Genomic DNA, 20,238 nt, shown 5'->3' on the forward strand with positions numbered 1-20,238 from the left:
CTCAGGAAACTCAGGGGCTGGGGGAGCAGAGAGGAGGAGACCCCATCCAGCCTGGGAGGAGGTGGGCCATTGCCTTGGGCCTGAGGGTCAGAAGGTGTCTGCCAGATAGGGAGGGGGAAGGATTTGTGTTCTAGCCTGGGAGGGAGGAAATATTGGGAATACTGGAATCGCCCTGAGACATTTGGAAGGGAAAATGACATCTGGAAGATGACAGAATCCGTTTCATCCCTGCATATTCACTCTTTCACTGGCTCATGGGGTATTCAAATGATAGGAAAAATTAGAATGGTTCTTACGTTTGTTCAAATGCTGTGGCAGCATCTTAATCCCAGAGGGCTTTGTGCAGGAAGTCATCCACCCTCCCCCTGGTACACAGCCAGGAAAGCTTCATTCCACTCCCCAGCCTCTGACCCAGGGTAATTCTTCTCAGACCCATTTTTCCCCAAGAGCTCATCAAGAGAGATTCTGTCTCCAACAAAGTCCCTGTAAACAGAGTGATCCTAATGGTCATTAAACCCTAGCCAGGAGCCAGGGCAAGATCTCATTTAATCCATAAATAGGGATACCATCTTTTTTCTACAGATGAGGAAATGTAGGCTCAGAGAGGTTGAGTGACTTGCCCAGGCCACACAGCCAGTAAGTAGTAAAGTGGGCTGTGAACTAGGACTGCCTGACGTGAAAACCCATGCCCTTGGCGCAGGCTGCCTTCTAAAACTCTATAAGGAGCACCTTCAGGCAAATGGAGAAGTTTCTGTGCCACATTTGATTCCTGAGCCAAGGCACTCATCGTCCTCTTTGACTGAACATCAAATAACATTCCCTCCGCATAGCCAGGGGGACTAACCGTTGGCTTTAATTACAAGTCACTCAGAGCTTCGCTCCTTTCTAATGAGCGTCACCACACCCTCCAAACTGCTGAATGCCATCACCCCTGCATGGGCGGACAGGAAGAACTTCTTCTGCAACCCATGATCACACACACTGCATCTTGCTGGGAACATGCTGGCCATTTCCCTCCACATCCCCAGCCACTTTGCTGGTTTAAGTAGCCAACGGCTGAAATTTGAGAGGAGTAAATTCAGCCTGACCTTGGGAGGAACTTAAAAAGATTCAGAACCAAGGCAAAACGGGGAGCTCTCAGGGGTCTGCGAGTGAGTGTCCTGTCAGTGACACTGGGCAGCACAAGCCTGACGGTTCCTTGTGGGGATGTCTGGATCAGTGCTGCTCAGGGTGTGCCAGCCACACACTGGGGCCAGTCTGAGAACTGTTTCCAGGATGCAATGCACACCCTTGGACAAATGTTTAGTGTTGGTAATTCTTTAATTTTTCCTATGTTAATTTGTTCTTCATATATTTATTGAAAAGTTCCTGTTGAATCTAAAAAATGGTCTTTGTATTTTGTGTCTTTTAAACTTTCATTTTCTTATTAACTCCTTATTTTACCAGAGTTTAGGTCTGTGACTAATGGAAAACAAAACAAAACAAAACTGGTCATTCACCACAGGGAGTCTGGGAAACCGGATGTCAGATTCCAGCCACTGGGGAGTTGGGTTTCACCCTCTGTAGTCACTTTCAAGTCTAAAATCCCATGAAGAACTGGAGTTGGGTAGGGAAATCAAAAGTAAAAGTGAGGAATGGAGAAGTTTCTGTGCCACATTTGACGTGAAACTGAAAGGGATCATGTATGTGTCCCTCCTGCCCCCATATGATCTGGCACAACACCATTCAGTTTTACAGAAGATGAAGCTCAGTGCAGTAGCCTGGCTTGCCAGAATGCGCTCTTTCTTAACGGCTCACATTTCCATCCACAGCCCAGGTCTCTGCCCTCCCAGTTCAATCCCTCACCCCAGTCCCTTATTTTTAAGGCATATAAAGGAAACCAGAGGCAGAATCAAGTCAAAGCTGTTTTATTATCATTCACATTATTTCATAGAAAAAGGAATATAGCAAACGGTCAGGGTCAGGGTTGTACATAAAAAATCCAGGTTTGTAGAGGTCGCGTTATTTACATCTGGGAGCAGGGCTGTCCCAGCATCAGGCGCAGCAGCTGCACTTGTCCGACGCCCCTTTGCAGATGCAGCCCTGGGCACACTTGGCACAGCCCACAGGGCAGCAGGAGCAGCAGCCTGGGGGCAGAGAGGAGGCGGCAGAGATGAGTACTAAGGACACCGGGAATAAGGATTCCTGCTCTCCCTGATAAGGATCACTGAGGAGGCAACAATTTCCGCGCAATGAGGCATCCCCAGACTGCTTTAATTCCCCTGAGGATGGTGGAGAGGGGACAGGCTGGAGGACAGTGAGAGGGTAGAGGAAAGAGAGGATCCCACTTACTTTTCTTGCAGGAGGTGCATTTGCACTCTTTGCATTTGCAGGAGCCGGCGCAGGTGCAACAGTCACCTGCAAGGAGAAAAGACAGGTGAGAACGGTCCCTGGATACCTGAACGCGGGACGGCATACTAAGAGCCCGGGGCCGAGTTCCTCTGTCCACAACCGATTCCTGGGAACTTGAGCAAGCCATTAACTCAGATCTCCTTAACGGTACAAAAAAAAAAAGGTGAGGGGGACTCCGAATAACCTAGAATGGAGAGAAAGATACCCCAAAACTCTTTGGGAAGGAGCAACTCCTGTCCTGAAATTGAGTGATCAGAGAAAGAAAGAGGAGTCAGAAATTGCTTCTCTAGCGCTACAGTCTACACTGGGCATCCCCAGCCTCTTACCGGCGGCGCAGGAGCAGTTGGGATCCATGACGAGCTGAAGAGGCGGCTAGAGTCGGGACAGGTTGCACGCGGGCTCTCTGGGACTTGGAGGAGGCGTGGTGGAGTGGAGGTCTGCAAGCAGTGTTTATAGCTAGAAAGAGCCGGGACGAGTGCAAAAGCCCCGCCCCGGCCGGGCGCTGCCTGCACACGCCCCGCGCTGAGTCACTCGTGGCTCCAGGCGAAACACCCGGCCGCGCGCACTGGGCCGGGCGCACCCGGCTCTGCACACGGGCCGTGGGCGGTCAGTTCCCTGAAGCCGGCCCACTTGGGCCCAGGGAACGCCTCGGCGCGGAAGGGGCTGGGTGCAGCGGGAGGACACAGTGTACCGGATGCCCGGTGCCCACGCCGTGCGCCTCCGCCGTGTGCACAGCTCCCCTCCCTCCTGTCCTGTACGCGAACCTGAGCCGTTAGCGCGCGGGTGAAAGCGGGACTTGGGAATGCTGCTTGCATGGAAAACCGGTTGGAAGTGCAGACAGGTTACAACTCCGTAGCAGCCAAGGCTTAATTGTGCAGCATCACAGTAAACCCGTGGGGTGGTTACTGATGACGTATCCGTTGCATGTTGAGTACTTTAGCGTGCAACAGGGACTGTAGGAAGTGTGTTGTGTGTGAGATGTCACTTAATTCTGTAACAACCCATAAAATAAGGACTCTCCAGTATTCTCGTTGTAGAGAGGAGAAACTGCAGGTCCAGAGAAGTTAACTCGTCCAGGGTCACACAGCTAGTGAGTGGCAGAGCAGGGTGAATGCGACCAGGCCCCAGCAGATGCTGACGGTCCCCTAACATAGAGACACCAAGGAGGAAGAATAAGGACATGAAGCCACAAACTTGGTCCTCAGGAAGCTCAGGGGCTGGGGGAACAGAGAAGAGGAGACTCCATCCAGCCTGGGAGGAGGTGGGCCATTGCCTTGGGCCTGAGGGTCAGAAGGTGTTTGCCGGGCAGAGAGGGTGAAGGATTTGTGTTCTAGCCTGGGAGGGAGGAACTGGCGGGAACACTGGAATTGCCCTGAGACATTTGGAAGGGAAAAACCCCACAAGAATATTCTTCGCCTGTGGAGGCTGAGGGGAAGAGCCCAGGTGGCGTCCACATTCCTGTCTGGAGAGGCACATCCTGCCTCCCTGCCTGCACGTGTCTGGCGCTGTGTAAGGGTCTTAGATCATCAATCTCGGAATGCCCGAACTGTGTCATGCTAGGAGTCAGGAAGCAGTTACTGGAAGCTTCCTGGCAGGCTTAGGGAATGCTGATTGCCGCAGTGGAAGTTTAGTGAGGTGGTGGGCGGAGGAGGACAGGCTGTCCTTGCAGCCCTTACTGTAAGTTCCTGTGGAAATGTCTTTCTAGCTCAGCCGAATCGTCACTTCCTCTGGGGACCCTGTCCTGACCCCCATGACCTTGGCTGCCTGTGGAAGGTGCTGGTAAACATCCTGTTCTTTCCCCTCCTGGTGCTTTCCGTGCCTGTGGTATGTATAAACTGCGGGGACTCTTGGATTGGTGTCTCTGCCCCTCCTCACCAACCCCTGACCACTGGAAATGCCAAGGGCAGTCATTGTCTGCCTCTGGAATTGTGTCTTCAGCTTCCAGCACAGGGCCAAGTTTGCAGTAGATGCTTAATAAATATTTGTCAAATGAATTCATGGGGTAATGGCCTGGACTGTTCTTCCCTTCTCAGCCCCCAACTTGTATGAAGGCCGACTACAAAATGAAAATAAACACCTCTTGACCACCCTGGAACCTGCGTGCTCACTCAAGTAAAAACACCACACAGGGCAGGAGGGCTGAGCTCTCAGATGGACTAAATTTCAATGGTCACTCGGCCACTCATTTGTTCAGTGACCTTGGGGCAATTACATGCCTGGACTCTTCTGATCCCTGGTTTACTCATCCGTCAAATGACTGGGTTGTACTAGAATTTATATCGAAACATCCTCTGATTTTAGAGCCAAGATCTTTTGAAATCTCATGATGTCTGGCAGCTCTGTGGATTGAGAGCTCTCTGGGCAGTGGACCAATTTTGTTGTTGTTATTTATGTATGCACAGTATTATATACCAAATCCCTGGTTGCTAATAACTCAGATGGTCACCTATCCACTCAAGGCAAACAATCCAACTCTGTGAAGAAACAGAAGGGCTTATTTTGCCCTCAAAAGCATTGGTTCTAGCCCTGAAGCATTGGTTCTAGCCCTGGGTTTGTGCCAGCCATGTTGGCGGTAAAACCTGCTTGTGGGCCTGAGCTGTCTCTTTTGAATCACTTTGACTCTGTGAGGGGAGGGAGGGATAATGACTCAGGGAAGGTGGAGCAGGCCACAGGCCTAGTCTGTTCATCTCCATGCCCCCAGAAGCTTTACTGTGCTTGGGACAGAGGTGAAGAGGGAGGACCCACGTGCACGTTTGCATCCCTGACTTGGCAGAGGATGAGGGAGTGAAACCAAGCGACATTGGATGAGGAAAAACATTCCCCTGAATATCTGTTGTGAGTCATCAATGTGAGGTGATGATGTGACCCTGGGCTGCATTAAGAGAGGTATGCCATGTAGAATGAGAGAGGTTATGTTTTTCATTCTCCTTTTAGCTGCAGGGGTGGATATATATATAGGTCTGCTGCCCAGCCATCCACTCGTCCTTCCCCTGTGATGATATCCTTGGTTTTCCTTTGAAGAACCACCCCTCCTTATTCCCAGTCCATATGGTTTTGATGGAGTATGTCCCATCTGTGAGCTCCTAGGCCATTCCACCTACCTAGTCACAGTAATTGGCTCTGATTGGGCCACACAGCCACAGACCAAAGAGAATCAGTGATACTTTTGCTGGGAATGCTGGGAGAATGGCAGATAGTCTTTCCATCTGGACTTGAACCTGAGAGGATGTGAAGCTGAGTGAGTTTCTAAAGCTTTTTGGCTCTGTGAGAAGAGCCCAAAAATAAAATAATCACAAAGGAAATGGAGCCTGACAATATCTTGGAACACCTGGATCCAGCCATGCCTGAAGCCATTATGAGCCAATCATTTCCTTTTTTGCTTAAATTATTCCAGATAGAGTCCTAACTGGCATAGCTGGGCAGAACCTACCCTTTGCCCTGAAGGCTGTGTTCATTGTTGGGCTCCCATTGTCCAGAAGACCGCTGATCACAGAGGTCCTAAGGCCCAAAACCCTATCATGTGAGCATCAGCTGAGAGAGGTATGCAGGTTCAGTCTGGAAGGGAACAGTTACCTTCAAATATTTGGCAATGGTTGCCCCAGTTATCTGTAGCTATGCAACCAATTACCCACAATTTAGCAGCTTAAAACAACGACCATCTTATTGTCTTTCCTGGATTTGTGGGTCAGGAGTTGGAGCAGCGCTCACTTGGGCGATTCTTTTGTTTCATATATCATTAGCTGAGGTCACTTGGTGCTGTTCGGCTGGTGGATGGGCTGGTCTGGAGAATCTAAGATGGCTTTAGTCACACATCTGGCACTTTGGCAGGGATGGCTGGAGGCTGGGCTCAGCTGGAACTGTTGACCAGAGCTCTACATGTGGCTTCTTCAGCATGGTGGCCTCAGGGCAATTAGGGTCAGGTCATACAGGTGAGAGTTTCAAGAGATGAGAGTGGTAGCTGCAAGTCTTTTAAACCCTGGACCCTGAAACTAGCACAGGCCGCTTGCACCATATTCTATTGGTCAAGCAGTGACAGAACCTGCCCAGATTCAAGAGGAGGGGAACAAGACCCCCAGTCTTGAAGGGAGGAGTCAACAAATTTCAAGCATGTCTAATCTGCCATAGTAGTCATGGGGAATAATACTGAGCACCTGCTGTGACTCAAGACTTGTGCTAAGAACACTGTGAGTTTATCTTAAAGCCTAACACAGCCCTACAAGGCAGGTGCTGTTATCTCCACTTTACAGATGATGCACTGAAGAGGTATGGGATCTGTTCAGGATAACGCAGCTTGTAAGTGGCAGAGCTGGGATTTGAACCCATACCTACATGTTTATACCATGCTGAAAAGAGGAAATTAGGCTTGCTTTCTGTGGTCCTAAGGGCAGAATCAGGACAATCGCAGTGGGTGGGGTAAGGTTACAGGAATAAAGGTTGTGTTCTGGGTAGCAGGGTCTCTCCCCTCCTCTCCTCTCCTTTCCTCCCCTCCCATCGCCTTTCTTTTCTTTTCTTTTTTTAAAGACAGGGTCTCAGCTCTGTTGCCAGACTGGAGTGCAGTGGCGTGATCATGGCTCACTGCAGCCTTGACCTCCTGGGCTTAAGAGATCCTCCCACTTCAGCCCTCCTGAGTAGTAGGGACTAAGAGACTATAGGTGTGTGCCACCACATTTGGCTAATTTTTGTATTTTTTTTTTGGTCGAGATGGGGTCTCACTGTGTTGCCCAGGCTGGCCTTGAACTCCTGGACTCAAGCAACTCTCCCACTTCAGCCTTCCAAAGTGTTGGAATTACAGGTGTGAGCCACTGCACCCAGCTAGAAAGGTCTTTCTTGCAATTAGAGCTGGTTATGAGTGGAAGGGACCCCTTGGGAGATAGCTCCCTGTTACCACAGCAGAGGCCAGCAGATCCCAGCATTAAATAGGGGGATAGGAAGAGGTTCGTTTCCTTCTTCCCCAGGAGATTCTGTGACTCAGTGGCTCCCATCACAGGTACCATCTATCCGCTCTTAGTTCTTCCTCCTTCTGTGGATGCTGCCTTCATTTTGGAGGTGTATTAGTTATCTTGCTGCATTACAAATTACTTAGCAGCTTAAGACAACACACACGAACTATCTCATAGTTTCTGTGGGCAGGAATCAGACAGGCTTAGCTAGGCCCTGTGGCTCAGGATGTCTCCTGGATAGCAATCAAGGTGACAGCCAGGGCTGCTGTCAGCTCAAGTGTCAGCAGGGACAGGATCTGCTTCCAAGCTCCCTCATGTTGTTGTGGACAGAATTTGGTTCCGTGTGGGCTATGGTACTGCGGCTTCCCTCCTTGTCACATGGGTCCCTCCACAGAGCATCTCACCACAGGACAGCGAGCCAATGAGAGGGCCAAAGAGTGTGAACAAGGGTGGGAGCAAGAAAGAAGTCATGGTGTTGTTTTTTTTTTAATTTAATTAATTTATTTATTTATTTGAGACGGAGTTTTGCTCTTGTTGCCCAGGCTGGAGTGCAATGGCGCGATCTGCAACCTCCGCCTCCCAGGTTGAAGCAATTCTCCTGCCTTAGCCTCCCAAGTAGCTGGGATTTCAGGTGTGCTCACTGCAACCTCCGCCTCCCAGGTTGAAGCAATTCTCCTGCCTTAGCCTCCCAAGTAGCTGGGATTTCAGGCGTGCGCCACCACGCCCAGCTGATTTTGTATTGTCATGGTCTTTTATTGATTCATTCTTAATGAAAGATGATACTAACTTTATTCAAGAGGCATCCCAGGCATGGAATCTCAATCACATGGCCTCCAAATAGTGACATGATAGCGGTCCAGGACAGGATATAGTCCCCTTCTCTCCCCTGCCGTATGGGACAGGGATGAAGAGGAAACTTTTCATTTTAAAACATCAGAAAAATTAGGCTGGGCGTGATGGCTCATGCCTGTAATACCAGCACTCTGGGAGGCTGAGGTGGAAGGATCGCTTGAGGTCAGGAGTTTGAGGCCAGCCTGAGCAACACAGTGAAACCCCCGTCTCTACAAAAGATTTTTAGAAGTTGCTCGAACCCAGGAGGTTGAGGCTGCAGTAAGTTGTGATCGTGCCACTGTTCTCCAGCCTGGGCAGGGAGGACAAGACTCCAGCTCTATTTTTAAAAAAATTAAAATAAATAAATAGGCCAGGTGCAGTGGCTCATGCCTCAATTCCAGCACGTTGGGAGGCCAAGGCGGGTGGATCACCTGAGGTCAGGTGTTGGAGACCAGCCTAGCCAACATGGTGAAACCCCATCTCTACTAAAATTAGAAAAATTAGCCGAACGTGGTGGTGGTGCCTGTAATCCTAGATACTCTGGAGGCTGAGGCAGGAGAATCACTTGAACCCAGCAGGCGGAGGCAGGAGAATCGTTTGAACCCAGGAAGCGGAGGTGCAGTGAGCCGAGATCGCGCCACTGCACTCCAGCCTGGGTGACAGAGCGAGACTCTGCCTCAAAAATAAATAAATAAACATCAGAAAAATCATACCATTGACAACCTATAGTCAACCCAGATGAAGGTTTTCATTCTACAAGATTGTGTCCATATAGCAGAAATCCTCTTTGTGAACCTTCACTTCTCGCAGTACTCTCTGCTGTTCCATAAAATAGGTATTTCTCCCTTTCCAAATTATTTGGAAAACAACTTCCTCCCTTCTTTTTTTCTTCCAATATTTGAATTAAGAAGTCATCATCTTTTGTAACCTAATCACGGAAGTGATCTCCCATCCCTCTTTCAGTATTCTATTCTTTAGAAGCAAGTCACTAGGTCCAGGCTGTACTCAAGGGGAGGGGATTACACCAGGGCATGAATGCCAGAGTCTGGTATCACTGGGACCATCTTCAAAGCCTGGCTACCACTGGGCAAAGGTGCTGGTACGTGTGTGACTTCAGGCTCTTTGCATTTGCTGTTTCCTTTGTCTTGGATGCTCTCCCTAACCGTCTCTCTTCCTCATCTGGTGGGTCTCAATTTAAAGGCAATTTGCTCAGGAAAGCCTTCCTGTAATCCCTTGTTACCAGCAAGCACATCCCTTCTTTGTAGCACTTATTGCAATTACAGTTGCTAGTAAGAAAGAAGCTAACACTTTTTATTTACTTTTAATAGAGATAGGGTCTTGCTATGTTGCCCAGGCTGGTCTTGAACTCCTGGCCACAAGCAATGCTCTTTCCTCGGCCTCCCAAAGCACTGGGCTTACAGGTGTGACTCACCACACCCAGCCTGCTAACACTTTTCTATATCACACGTCCCGTGCCAGCTGTTCAGTTCTTTGCATATGTGAACTCAATCCTTTCGATGGCCCTGTAAGATGGGGACTGTTATTATCCACATTTGACAGAGGGAGAAACCGAGGCTCAGAGAGGTTAAGTAACACTACCAGTCACTCACTAGGAAAGGGCCACACCAGGCATTGGAGCTCCAGAGCCTGAGAGCTTGGCCTTCTATCCATTAGCCTCTCCCTGCAACCGGTGCTGTGTGTGGCTTTTTGTTTAATCCTTGTCTCCCCAGGAGGCTGTGGGCTGTGTCTGCTGCATTCACTGTCCTAGCTCTGGCATCTGGCACTGCGCCCGGCTCATGGTGGGTGCTTAATAATGCAGAGGAATGGAGAGAATCGGATCCTGCCAGGAGCTGGAAGGAGGCACTGTGAAGGGTGAGGCCTGCCTTGTGGAGAGCCAGCTTGGAAAACCTGCATTCAGGGAGAAGCTAAATTCCTGCTGCATCATCCCATCCTCACCCATCTGGCCTCAACTTTCCCTCTCTGTCTTACCTGTCCCCAAGCCCTGTGCTTCTGCTGTTGGGTCAGACCCTGCCATGCCACACCCTTCTCCAAACACACACTCCATGTTTTTGCTCCTCTTCTACCATCCCCCAAATGCCCCCTCCTCCAAGGAGTCTTTACTGAGCCCCCAACCTGATGGCATCTCTCCCTTCTTTTTTTTTTTTTTTTTTTTCTGAGACAGAGTCTCACTCTATCACCCAGGCCGGAGTGCAGTGGCTCTGTCACAGTTTACTGTGGCGTCAACCTCCCAGACTCAAGCAATCCTCCTGCCTCAGTCTCCCGGGTAGCTGGACCACAGGCATACCCTAGCATGCTCAGCTAATTTTAAAACTTTTTTCGTAGAGACAGAGGTCTTACTGTGTTGCTCAGGCTGGTCTCAAAGTCCTGGCGTCAAATGATCCTCCTGCCTTGGCCGCCCAAAGTGCCAGGATTACAGGCATGAGCCACTGCGCCTGACCATCTCTCCCTTCTTAAAGCCCCCAGAGATTTTGGGTTGCACCTCCCCTCCCTCCCTGAGCCGCAGTCTTCCCATCTATCAAATGAGCACAGCCTACATGCCTTGGCCTGGACTTTTCTGCCAGCTCTAAAGCATCCAGGATTCCACTCAGGTTGTTCTTGCAGCGGTCTTATCCTCCCCATCAGTCTGTGAGCTCCCTGAAAGGCAGAGACCGTTTCTTTTCATGTATCCCCAAGTGACCAGCAGAGGGCATGGTGACTTTTGGGCATCCATAAATATTTTTGTGATGAAACGGTGTGGAGGGCTGGGTTGAGATGCAGACTCAGTGGATATGTACGTCTCCTGTGCGTGCTCAATCCCTTGCAAAGCCAGAAAAGGTCATTCATTAAAAGGCTGAATGGCAGAAGATAAAGAAGAACCCAGGACAAAGTTGGAGGACTCACACTATCCAATTCCAAAAGTTACAATAAGCCACAGTAATCAGGGCTGTGTGGTATTGGTACGAGGACAGGCATAGATCGATGGAACACAATCGGAAGTCTAAAAGGAAATCACGTGTATGGCCAATTGAATTTTGACAAAGGTCTCAAAACGATTCAATAGAGAAAGGGTAGATGTTTAAACTAATGATACTGAGACAAATGGATATCCACATGTAAAAAAAAAGAAAAGAAATTAGATTTTTACCTCACATTATACACCAAAATTAACTCAAAATGGATCATAGACTTAAATTTAAGAGCTAAAACTATAGAACATAGAACACCTAGAATAAAGCACAGGAGAAATCTTTATGACCTTAGGTTAAACAAAGAGGTCTTAGATATGATACCATAGTCACAACTTATCAAGGAAAAAAATTGATGAATTAGACTTTCTTAAAATTAAAAAGTTTTGTGCTTCAAAGATATCATTAATAAAATCAGGAGAGAGCCCCAGAAGACTGGGAGAAAATATTTACAAAGCATATATCTGATTAAGGACTGGTATCCAGAATATATAAAGAACTCTTATAATTCAATAATACAAACAATGGAATTTTAAAAAGGGCAACGCCCATAATCCCAACACTTTGGAAGGTTGAGGTGGGTGGATCACTTGAGGTCAGGAGTTCAAGACCAGCCTGGCCAACATGGTAAAACCCCATCTTTACTAAAAATACAAAAATTAGCCAGGTGTGGTGGTGCACGCCTGTAATCCTAGCTACTCAGGAGGCTGAGGCAAGAGAATCACTTGAACCCGGGAGGCAGAGGTTGCAGTGAGCCAAGATCGTGTCACTGCACTCCAGCCTGGGCAACAGAGTCAGACTCTGTCTCAAAAACAAAAGCAAATTAGCCAGGTGTGGTGGCATGCACCTGTGGTCCCAGCTACTCGGGAGGCTGAGTCATGAGAATTGCTTGAGCCCGGGAGGCAGAGGTTGCAGGGTGCCGAGATCATGCCACAGCACTCAAGCCTGAGCAACAGAGAGACTCTGTCTCAAAAAATAATAATAATAATAAAATAAAAATAAAAAATAAAAGTAAACTGGCAAAAATGCATACTCAAAATAATTGAAAGCAGGGACTCAAACAGGTATTTGTATAACAATATTCATAGCAGCATTACACATGATAGCCAAAAAGTGGAAACAGCCTGAATGTCCATTGATGAATGAATGGATAAACAAAATATGGTATAGACATGCAGTGGAAAATTTATTCAGCCTTAAGAAGGAATGAAATTTTAACACATCTTACAGCATAGACAAACCTTAAGAAAGTTATGATGGCCGGGCGCGGTGGCTCACACCTGTAATCCCAGCACTTTGGGGGGCTGAGGTGGGCAGATCACGAGGTCAGGAGTTCAAGACCAACCTGGCCAATATGGTGAAACCCCGTCTCTACTAAAAATACAAAAATTAGCTAGGCATGGTGATGCGCACCTGTAGTTCCAGCTACTCAGGAGGCTGAGGCAGGAGAATTGCTTGAACCCGGGAGGCGGAGGTTGCAGTGAGCCGAGATCATGCCATTGCACTCCAGCCTGGGCGACAGAGCGAGACTCCATCTCAAAAAAAAAAAACATTATGCTAAATGAAATAAGCCAGACACAAAAGGACAAATATTGTATGATCCCAGCTTATGTGAAGTAAGTAGCGTAGTCAAATCCACAGAGACAGAGAGTAAAATGGTGGCCCCAGGGCTGGGTGGTGGGGGATGGGGGGGTGGCATGGAGTTAGTGTTTTATGGATAGAGTTTCAGTTTGGCAAGATGGAAAAGTTCTGGTGATGGATGATGGTGACGGTTCACAACAATGTAAATGTACTTAAAACCACTGCACTGTACACTTAAAAATGGTACATTTTATGTTATGTATATTTTACCACAATATAAAAGAGAAAAAAATGGGCAAAATCTTCTCATAGACATGTCATGAAAGAAAATACATGAATGGCTAATAAGCACATGAAAAGATGCTTAACATCATGAGTCACTAGAGAAATGCAAATTAAAACCACAATGAGACCAGGTGTGGTGGCTCATGCCTGTAATCCCAACACTTTGGGAGGCCAAGGCAGGTGGATCGCAAGGTTAAGAGATTGAAACCATCCTGGCAAAACTAAAACAAAACAAAAATTAGCTGGGCGTGATGGCACACGCCTGTAATCCCAGCTATTCGGGAGGCTTAGGCAGGAGAATCACTTGAACCTGGGAGGCGGCGGCTGCAGTGAGCCGAGATCGTGCCATAGCAGAACAGAACAGAGCAGAACAGAACAGAACGAGACTCTGTCTCAAAAAAAAAAAAAAAAAACCCACAGTGAGATACTACTTTATACTTGCTAGAAGGCTATCATAAAAAAGATAGACAACAAAAAGTGTTGGTGAGAATGTGCAGAAATTGAAATGCTTATGCATTGCTGGTGGAAACGTTAAGTGGTATAGCCACTTTAGTACCATATGACCCAGTGATTCCACTCCTAGATATCAACCCAAGAGAAATAAAAATATATGGCAAAGTAGAGCGCAGTGGCACACACCTGTAGTCCCAGCTACTCAGAAGGCTGAAGTAGGAAGATCAATTGAACCCAGGAGTTCAAGGCCAGCCTTGGCAACATAGCAAGACCCCCATCTCTAAAATATACGTATATGTATATATCCACACAAAGACTCATGCACAAATGTTTTCAGCCATTTATAAACACAGCTATCATCCAAAATAGCAAAAAATGACAGCAACTCAAAAGTCTATCAATTGGTGAATGGATAAACAAATACAATATCTAAACACTACTCAGTAATCTAAAGGAAGAACAAATTAGTAATACATACAACAAAGTGGAATGAATCTCACAAATATTATGTTAAGTGAAAGACACCAAATGCAAAAGACTACATATTGTATGATTCCATTTATATAAAATGTCTAGAAAAGGCAAACCTATAGAAACAGAAGGCAAGTCAGTGGTTGCCTAGGGGTGGGGTGGGAGCAGGGATTAACTACAAATAGGCACAAGGGAACTTTTGGATGATGGAAATGTTCTAAAACTGGATTGTGGAGTTGGTTGCACAACTCTAAAAATTTGCTAGTATCATTGGATTGTACCCTTACAATGGGTGAATTTTATGACATGTGAACTATACATTGATAAGGGTGTTAAAAAATAAAAGAATACCACAAGGAGGCCAGAGACTTTGAAAACTTTCTGAAAAACAAAAAGCAGACGGAAGACAAAGGATCAGTGACCAAAATATATAAAGAGCTTCTACAAATCAATAAGAAAATGACAAATAACTGAATATAGAAAGAACAAAGAACGTGAAACAACAGTGCACAGAAAATGACAACTAATAAACCAGTGGGAAAATGCTTAACCTCACTGCTAAAAGAAAAGATGCAATTTAGAACCTAGGATGTCATTTTTCACCCACCAGGTCGACAAAATGTAAAGTTAATAGTTAGGGCTGATGACGGGATTAAGCATTGAAAATTCTCAGACACTGCAGGTGGAATGTAAATTGGAACAGCTTCAGTGGAGGGCTGTCTGGCAGAATATGTGAAAAGTAATAAGGGCTATTTCCTGTGCTCCAGTGATGACACATCTCAGCTTATAACTCAGAGAAACTCACTGGCACAGGTGCACAGTCTGCATATTGAAAAAAGTGGAAGCCACCTAAATGTCCGTCCATCAGTCTGTAAGACAGTTGCAAAATGAACTATGATATAACCATTCCATTATGTTTTCTGTAGCAGTTATTAGATCTTTATCTCCTAACATGGAAAAATTGTCAAGACATTTTCTTTTTCTTTCTTTTTTTTTTTTTGAGACAGGGTTGTGCTATCTTGCCCAGGCTGGAGTGCAGTGGCATGATCATAGCTCACTGCTCCCTCAAACTCCCAGGCTCAAGTGTTCCTCCCACTTCAGCCTCCCAAGTAGCTAGGACTACAGGTGTGTGCCACCATGCCTGGCTCATTTTTTATTTTTTTGGAAAGACGGAGTCCCACTTCTCACTATGTTGCCCAGGCTGGTCTTGAACTCCTAGGCTCGGGTGGTTCTCCCACCTTGTCTTCTCAAAATGCTGGGGTTATAGGCATGAGCCACCACGACTGGCCAAGACATATTGTTGAGTGAAAAAAAGGTAAGTGGTACTATTCACTTGCATACTTAAAAATTAGTCAAACAGAAGTGAAACATTAATATGTGTAAAGCTAAAGATTCTCCCCCTTGATTCTCCTGGAAAAATCCCATTCCCTTTCTATACATTTATATTCATATATACACAAATGTGGGGTTTTTATTCCTCTTTTTACATAATTGGCATTATACTATATGTATTGTTTAGCATTATATGATACACTCTGTTCTACAGCTTCTTTTTTTTTTCTTTCACTTAATGGTAAGTTGTGGAGGTGTTTCCACTGCATTATCCAAGTCTTATCTCATTCTTTCTATTAGATGTTCATTATGACCTTTTTTTTTTTTTTTTTTTTGAGACAGGCTCTTCCCCAGACTGGAGTGCAGTGGGGTGATCTTGGCTCACTGAAACCTCTACCTCCTGGGTTTAAGCAATTCTCCTGCCTCAGCCACCTGAGTAGTTGGGATTACAGGCATGTACCACCACCTGGCTAATTTTTGTATTTTTAGTAGAGATGGGGACTCGCCATGTTGGTCAGTTTGGTCTCAAACTCCTGGCCCCACGTCATCCGCTTGCCTCGGCCTCCCAAAGTGCTGGGATTACAGGTGCGAGCCACCGCACCTGGCCCATTATGATCATTTTTAAAAACTACTTCTCTACTAAAGGATATTTAGCTTGTTTTGAGACTTCTGCTGATACAGATGATAGTACAGTCCTGGGTGAAGGTATATACTTGTTAAATTTGAGTAACTACTGTTAAGTACGTACATCCCCAAAGTGGCTGTACATATTTACACTCCAGCAGGGGATGGAGGTATGTAACCAGTCCCCTACCCCTCACTATCAATAAAAAATAACAACCTTTTATGATTTTGCCAAATGAATGACAAAATGTTATTTTAGTTTCCATTTCCTTGATAGAATGAAGTAAAACATTCATTCTATTTCATTTGTTCTTTAGCCTTTCAAGTTTATTTTTCCATGAATTGCTTAGTTATATCCTTTACCTAATTTTTTTTCTTTTTTTGAGATGGAGTCTCACCCTGTGGCCCAGGCTGGAGTGCAATGGCGCGATCTTGGCTCACAGTAACTTCCGCCTCCTGGGTTCAAGTGATTCTCCTGCCTCAGCTTCCCAAGTAGCTGGGATTACAGGCACCCGCCACCACACCTGGCTAATTTTTGTATTTTTAGTAGAGACGGGGCTTTGCCACGTTGGCTCGAACTCCTGACCTCAGGTGATCCATCCGCCTCGGCCTCCCAAAGTGCTGGGATTACAGGCGTAAGCCACTGCACCGTCCTTTTGCCTAATTTTTAAATTGTTGTCTGTTTCTTATCTATTAATAGAAACTATTTATATATTGTAGATAACGATCTTTTGTCAAACGTTTGTGTGTTTGTGTACGAAAGATCAATATGTACGTAGACAGTGGTACCCCTCATCCACAGGGGACACTTTCAAGATCCCCCGTGGATGCCAACGCTGTGGATAGTACTGAACCCTATATATACTATGTTTTTCCTATGTGTACATAGGTAGGATAAAGTTTAATGTATACATTAGGCACAATAAGCGTTACCAAATAATAGAACAATTATAACAATATACTGTAATAAAAGTTATATGAATGTGATCTCCCTCTCTCATCTCATAATCTTATTGTGTGTCATATTTTTGGACTGTGGTTGACTGTATGTAACTGGAAAGTGAAACTGTGGCTAAGGGGGGACTACTATATACACACACTATATGAGTCAGCTCGGGCTGCTGTAACAAAATACTGTAGACTGGACAGCTTAAACAACAGACATTTATATTTTCACAGTTCTGGAGGATGGAAGTCCACGATCAAGGTGCCAGCATGGTCAGTTTCTTGTCCATCTCACCATCTTCACAAAGAAGAGGTGTATTCACGTGACCTCTTCTTTGTGCACAAGAGGAGAGAGTGAGCAAGTGAGCTCTTGGTGACTCCTCTACAAGGACACTAACCCTATAGTTGGAGGGCCCCACACCTGTAACTTCATTTAACCTAAATTACCTCATTATAAACCCTGTCTCCAAATACAGTCACATTGGGGCTTCGGGCTTCATCATGAATTTTGTTGAGGGGACACAAATCCACAGCACACAGTATATTAATAGAAACTATTGTCCTTCATCATTTAGCTTTATTGTTTAAAATTATAAAATACGATGACATAAAATTTGTCATCTTAAAGATTTTTAAGTGTGCAGTTCAGTAATGATAAGTATATTCAGATTGTCTGCAACCCATCTCCAGAACCCTTTTCATCTCGCAAAACTGAAATTCTATACTGATTAAACAACTCTCAATTCCCACCTTGTATTAGCTCGTTTTCACACTGCTATAAAGATACTACCTGAGACTGGGTAATTTGTAAAGAAAAAAAGATTTAATTGACTTACAGCTCTGCATGGCTTGGGAGGCCTCAGGAAACTTACAATCATGGTAGAAGGCAAAGGGGAAGCAAGCACCTTCTTCACAGGGTGGCAGGAGAGAGAGAACAGAGGGGGAACTGCCGAACACTTTCAAAACCATCAGCTTTCATGAGAACTCACTCACTATCATGAGAACAGCATGGGGGAAACCACCCCCATGATCCAATCACCTCCCACCAGGTCCCTCCCCTGACACGTGGGGATTACAATTTGAGATGAGATTTGGGTGGGGACGCAGAGCCAAACCATATCATCCCTCTCTCCAGCCCCTGGCAACTTCCATCCCACACTTACACCTGTCTCTGTGTAGCTAGACTATAACGGCTCTATGTGTCTCATACGCATGGAATCATACAGAATTTGTCTTTGGGTGACGGGCTTGTTTCACTCAGCATAATGTCCTCAAGATTCATTCATGTTGTAGCACATGTCAAATTTCCTTGCTTTTTAAGGTTGAATAATATTCCTTTGTATGTATATAACACACTTTGTTTATCTGTTCATCTGTCAATGGACACTTGGGTTGCTTCCACTTTTTGGCGATTATAAATAATCCTGCTATGAACATGTGTATAAGAAAATCGCTTCAAGACTCTGCTTTCAATTCTTTGGGGTATACGTAGAAGTGGAATTGCTGGATCATATGGAATTCTATTTTTAACTTTGAGAACTATAGTTTTCCACAGCACTGCACCATTTTACATTCCTACCAGCAATGCACAAGGGTTCCAATGTCTCTACATTCTGGCCAACATTTTTATTTTGTTTTTCTGATACCAGCCATCTTAGCGTATATGAGGTGACTTTCCTTCTTTTTTTATGCTTTTTGTAACACAAGGCAAGCCAGAAGCAAGAAAACAATGCATGCTTAAGTTTAGAGGGCTACCCTTTAGTTAGATAGCCTGTGTTCAAATCCTGGCTATACCACATCACTCTAGCTGTGTGTCCTCATGCAAATTTCCCCAACCCCTACTGTCCCATCTGTAAAATGAAGTTAAAAATCATACTGATAGCCTTGGCAACCTGGCAAAATTCAGCCTCTACCAAAAAAAAAACAAAAACAAATTAGCTGGGCGTGGTGGGATGCCCCTGTAGTCCCAGCTACTCGGGAGGCTGAGGTGGGAGGATTGTTTGAGCCCTGAAGGTCCACACTGCCCTGATGGCACCACTGCCCTCCAGCCTGACAAAAAAAAAAAAAAAAAGCCTGCCTCTAATCCCAGCACTTTGGGAGGCCGAGGCAGGTGGATCACTTGAGCTCACGAGTTCGAGACCAGCCTGGGCAACATGGTGAAACCCCCATCTCTACAAAAATTAGCCAGACATGTAAATTGTTCCAACACCTTTCACTGAGTAGTGCGTACTTTCCCACTGGTTTGCTCATCTCTTACTTCCAGCAACACAGAGGTTTGTTTTTGGACTGTCCTCTGTCCAGTTGATCTCTTCCTGACCCTCCACCATTTTCCAGAGCTTTGGGAATGAGTGGAGCTACCAGGTTGGAGCCAGCTCCCTTTGTTGTTCCTTTTCAAAGCTGGCTTGGCTTTCCTTGCATTCTCCTTTTCTAAACTCAGCCTGTTAGGAGAGATATCGATATACATATATATATATCCTGGTGAGCTTTTGAATTAACTGTCAGCAAAAAACTAACTTGGAGGAAAAGTGATGTGTTCACAGCATTGTATCCTCTTACTGGGAAACTTTTGTTTCCCAGAATTCATTTCTCCCTTCTTAGCTCACCCAGGTAAACCTGAGTGTTCTCTTTCACCAAGGACTGGATCACAACCACTGTGGATAAAAGCTCTTATTACCCTACTTCCCCTTGAAGACAGGGGGGGCTGGAGACAAACAGCCAAATAAGAAGATGTGAAAGGGAACCAAACAATGTGCTTTGGGGAAACAGGCTATTCAGGGTGGTGACTTTGGGAATGCAGCTGACAGCCAAGACAAGCCCCTGGGCCTCCTGGACTCTCCTCTGATAACTCTGAAAACAGGCAGCTTTGCAGGAGCAACTAGAAAATCCCCAAATTCACAGGCCCTACAGGCTAGGGGCTGGCCTTAACTCCCCCAACCCTATCCTACAGATGAAGAAAGTGAGGTCAGGAGGTTGGAGAGGGACAAACCTAGTTGAGCCTGGTCTCTCCTGTTTCCCAGACTTGAACTTGACTTAGCAGGAGGGTGGGGTGCCATCTGGAGGTGGGGGAGAATGCATTCTGTCCCCTGGGCTCCACCCCAGCCCCAAACAGACCAGTGGCCAAGTGTCAGTATTTTTTTTTTTTTTTTTTGAGGCAGAGTCCTGCTCTGTCACCCAGGCTAGAGCGCAGTGCCAGCATCTCAGCTCACTGCAACCTCCACCTCCTGGGTTCAAGCGATTCTCCTGCCTCAGCCTTCCGAGTAGCTGGGATTACAGGCACATGCCATCAGGCCCGGCTAATTTTTGTATTCGTAGTAGAGATGGGGTTTCACCATGTTGGCCACGCTGGTCTTGCACTCCTGACCTCAGGTGATCCGCCCACCTCGGCCTCCCAAAGTGCTGAGATTACAGGTATGAGCCAC

At 46.2% G+C, this 20,238-nt stretch overlaps 1 protein-coding gene across 1 annotated transcript; it reads right to left on the bottom strand.

Annotated features, from left to right (window-relative positions):
• Positions 1-1,891: 1,891 nt before the first annotated feature.
• Positions 1,892-3,202, bottom strand: LOC100603066 (metallothionein-2). Its single transcript, XM_030796792.1, has 3 exons — positions 2,718-3,202; positions 2,332-2,397; positions 1,892-2,126 (listed from the first exon to the last, which is right to left on the bottom strand). The coding sequence occupies exons 1-3, from the start codon at positions 2,743-2,745 to the stop codon at positions 2,035-2,037; spliced, it is 186 nt and encodes a 61-aa protein (XP_030652652.1). The 5' UTR covers positions 2,746-3,202; the 3' UTR covers positions 1,892-2,034.
• Between the last annotated feature and the right edge of the window lie 17,036 nt (positions 3,203-20,238).

Source organism: Nomascus leucogenys, chromosome 2, assembly GCF_006542625.1.
Source record: "Nomascus leucogenys isolate Asia chromosome 2, Asia_NLE_v1, whole genome shotgun sequence".
Classification (NCBI taxonomy): Eukaryota; Metazoa; Chordata; class Mammalia; order Primates; family Hylobatidae; genus Nomascus; species Nomascus leucogenys.

Coding starts and splice junctions, on each gene's coding strand:
- LOC100603066 (XM_030796792.1), bottom strand. CDS start 2,745: ATGGATCCCAACTGCTCCTGCGCCGCCG. Junction 2,398..2,717: donor CAACTGCTCCTGCGCCGCCG/GTAAGAGGCTGG, acceptor TTCTCCTTGCAG/GTGACTGTTGCACCTGCGCC. Junction 2,127..2,331: donor ATGCACCTCCTGCAAGAAAA/GTAAGTGGGATC, acceptor CTCTGCCCCCAG/GCTGCTGCTCCTGCTGCCCT.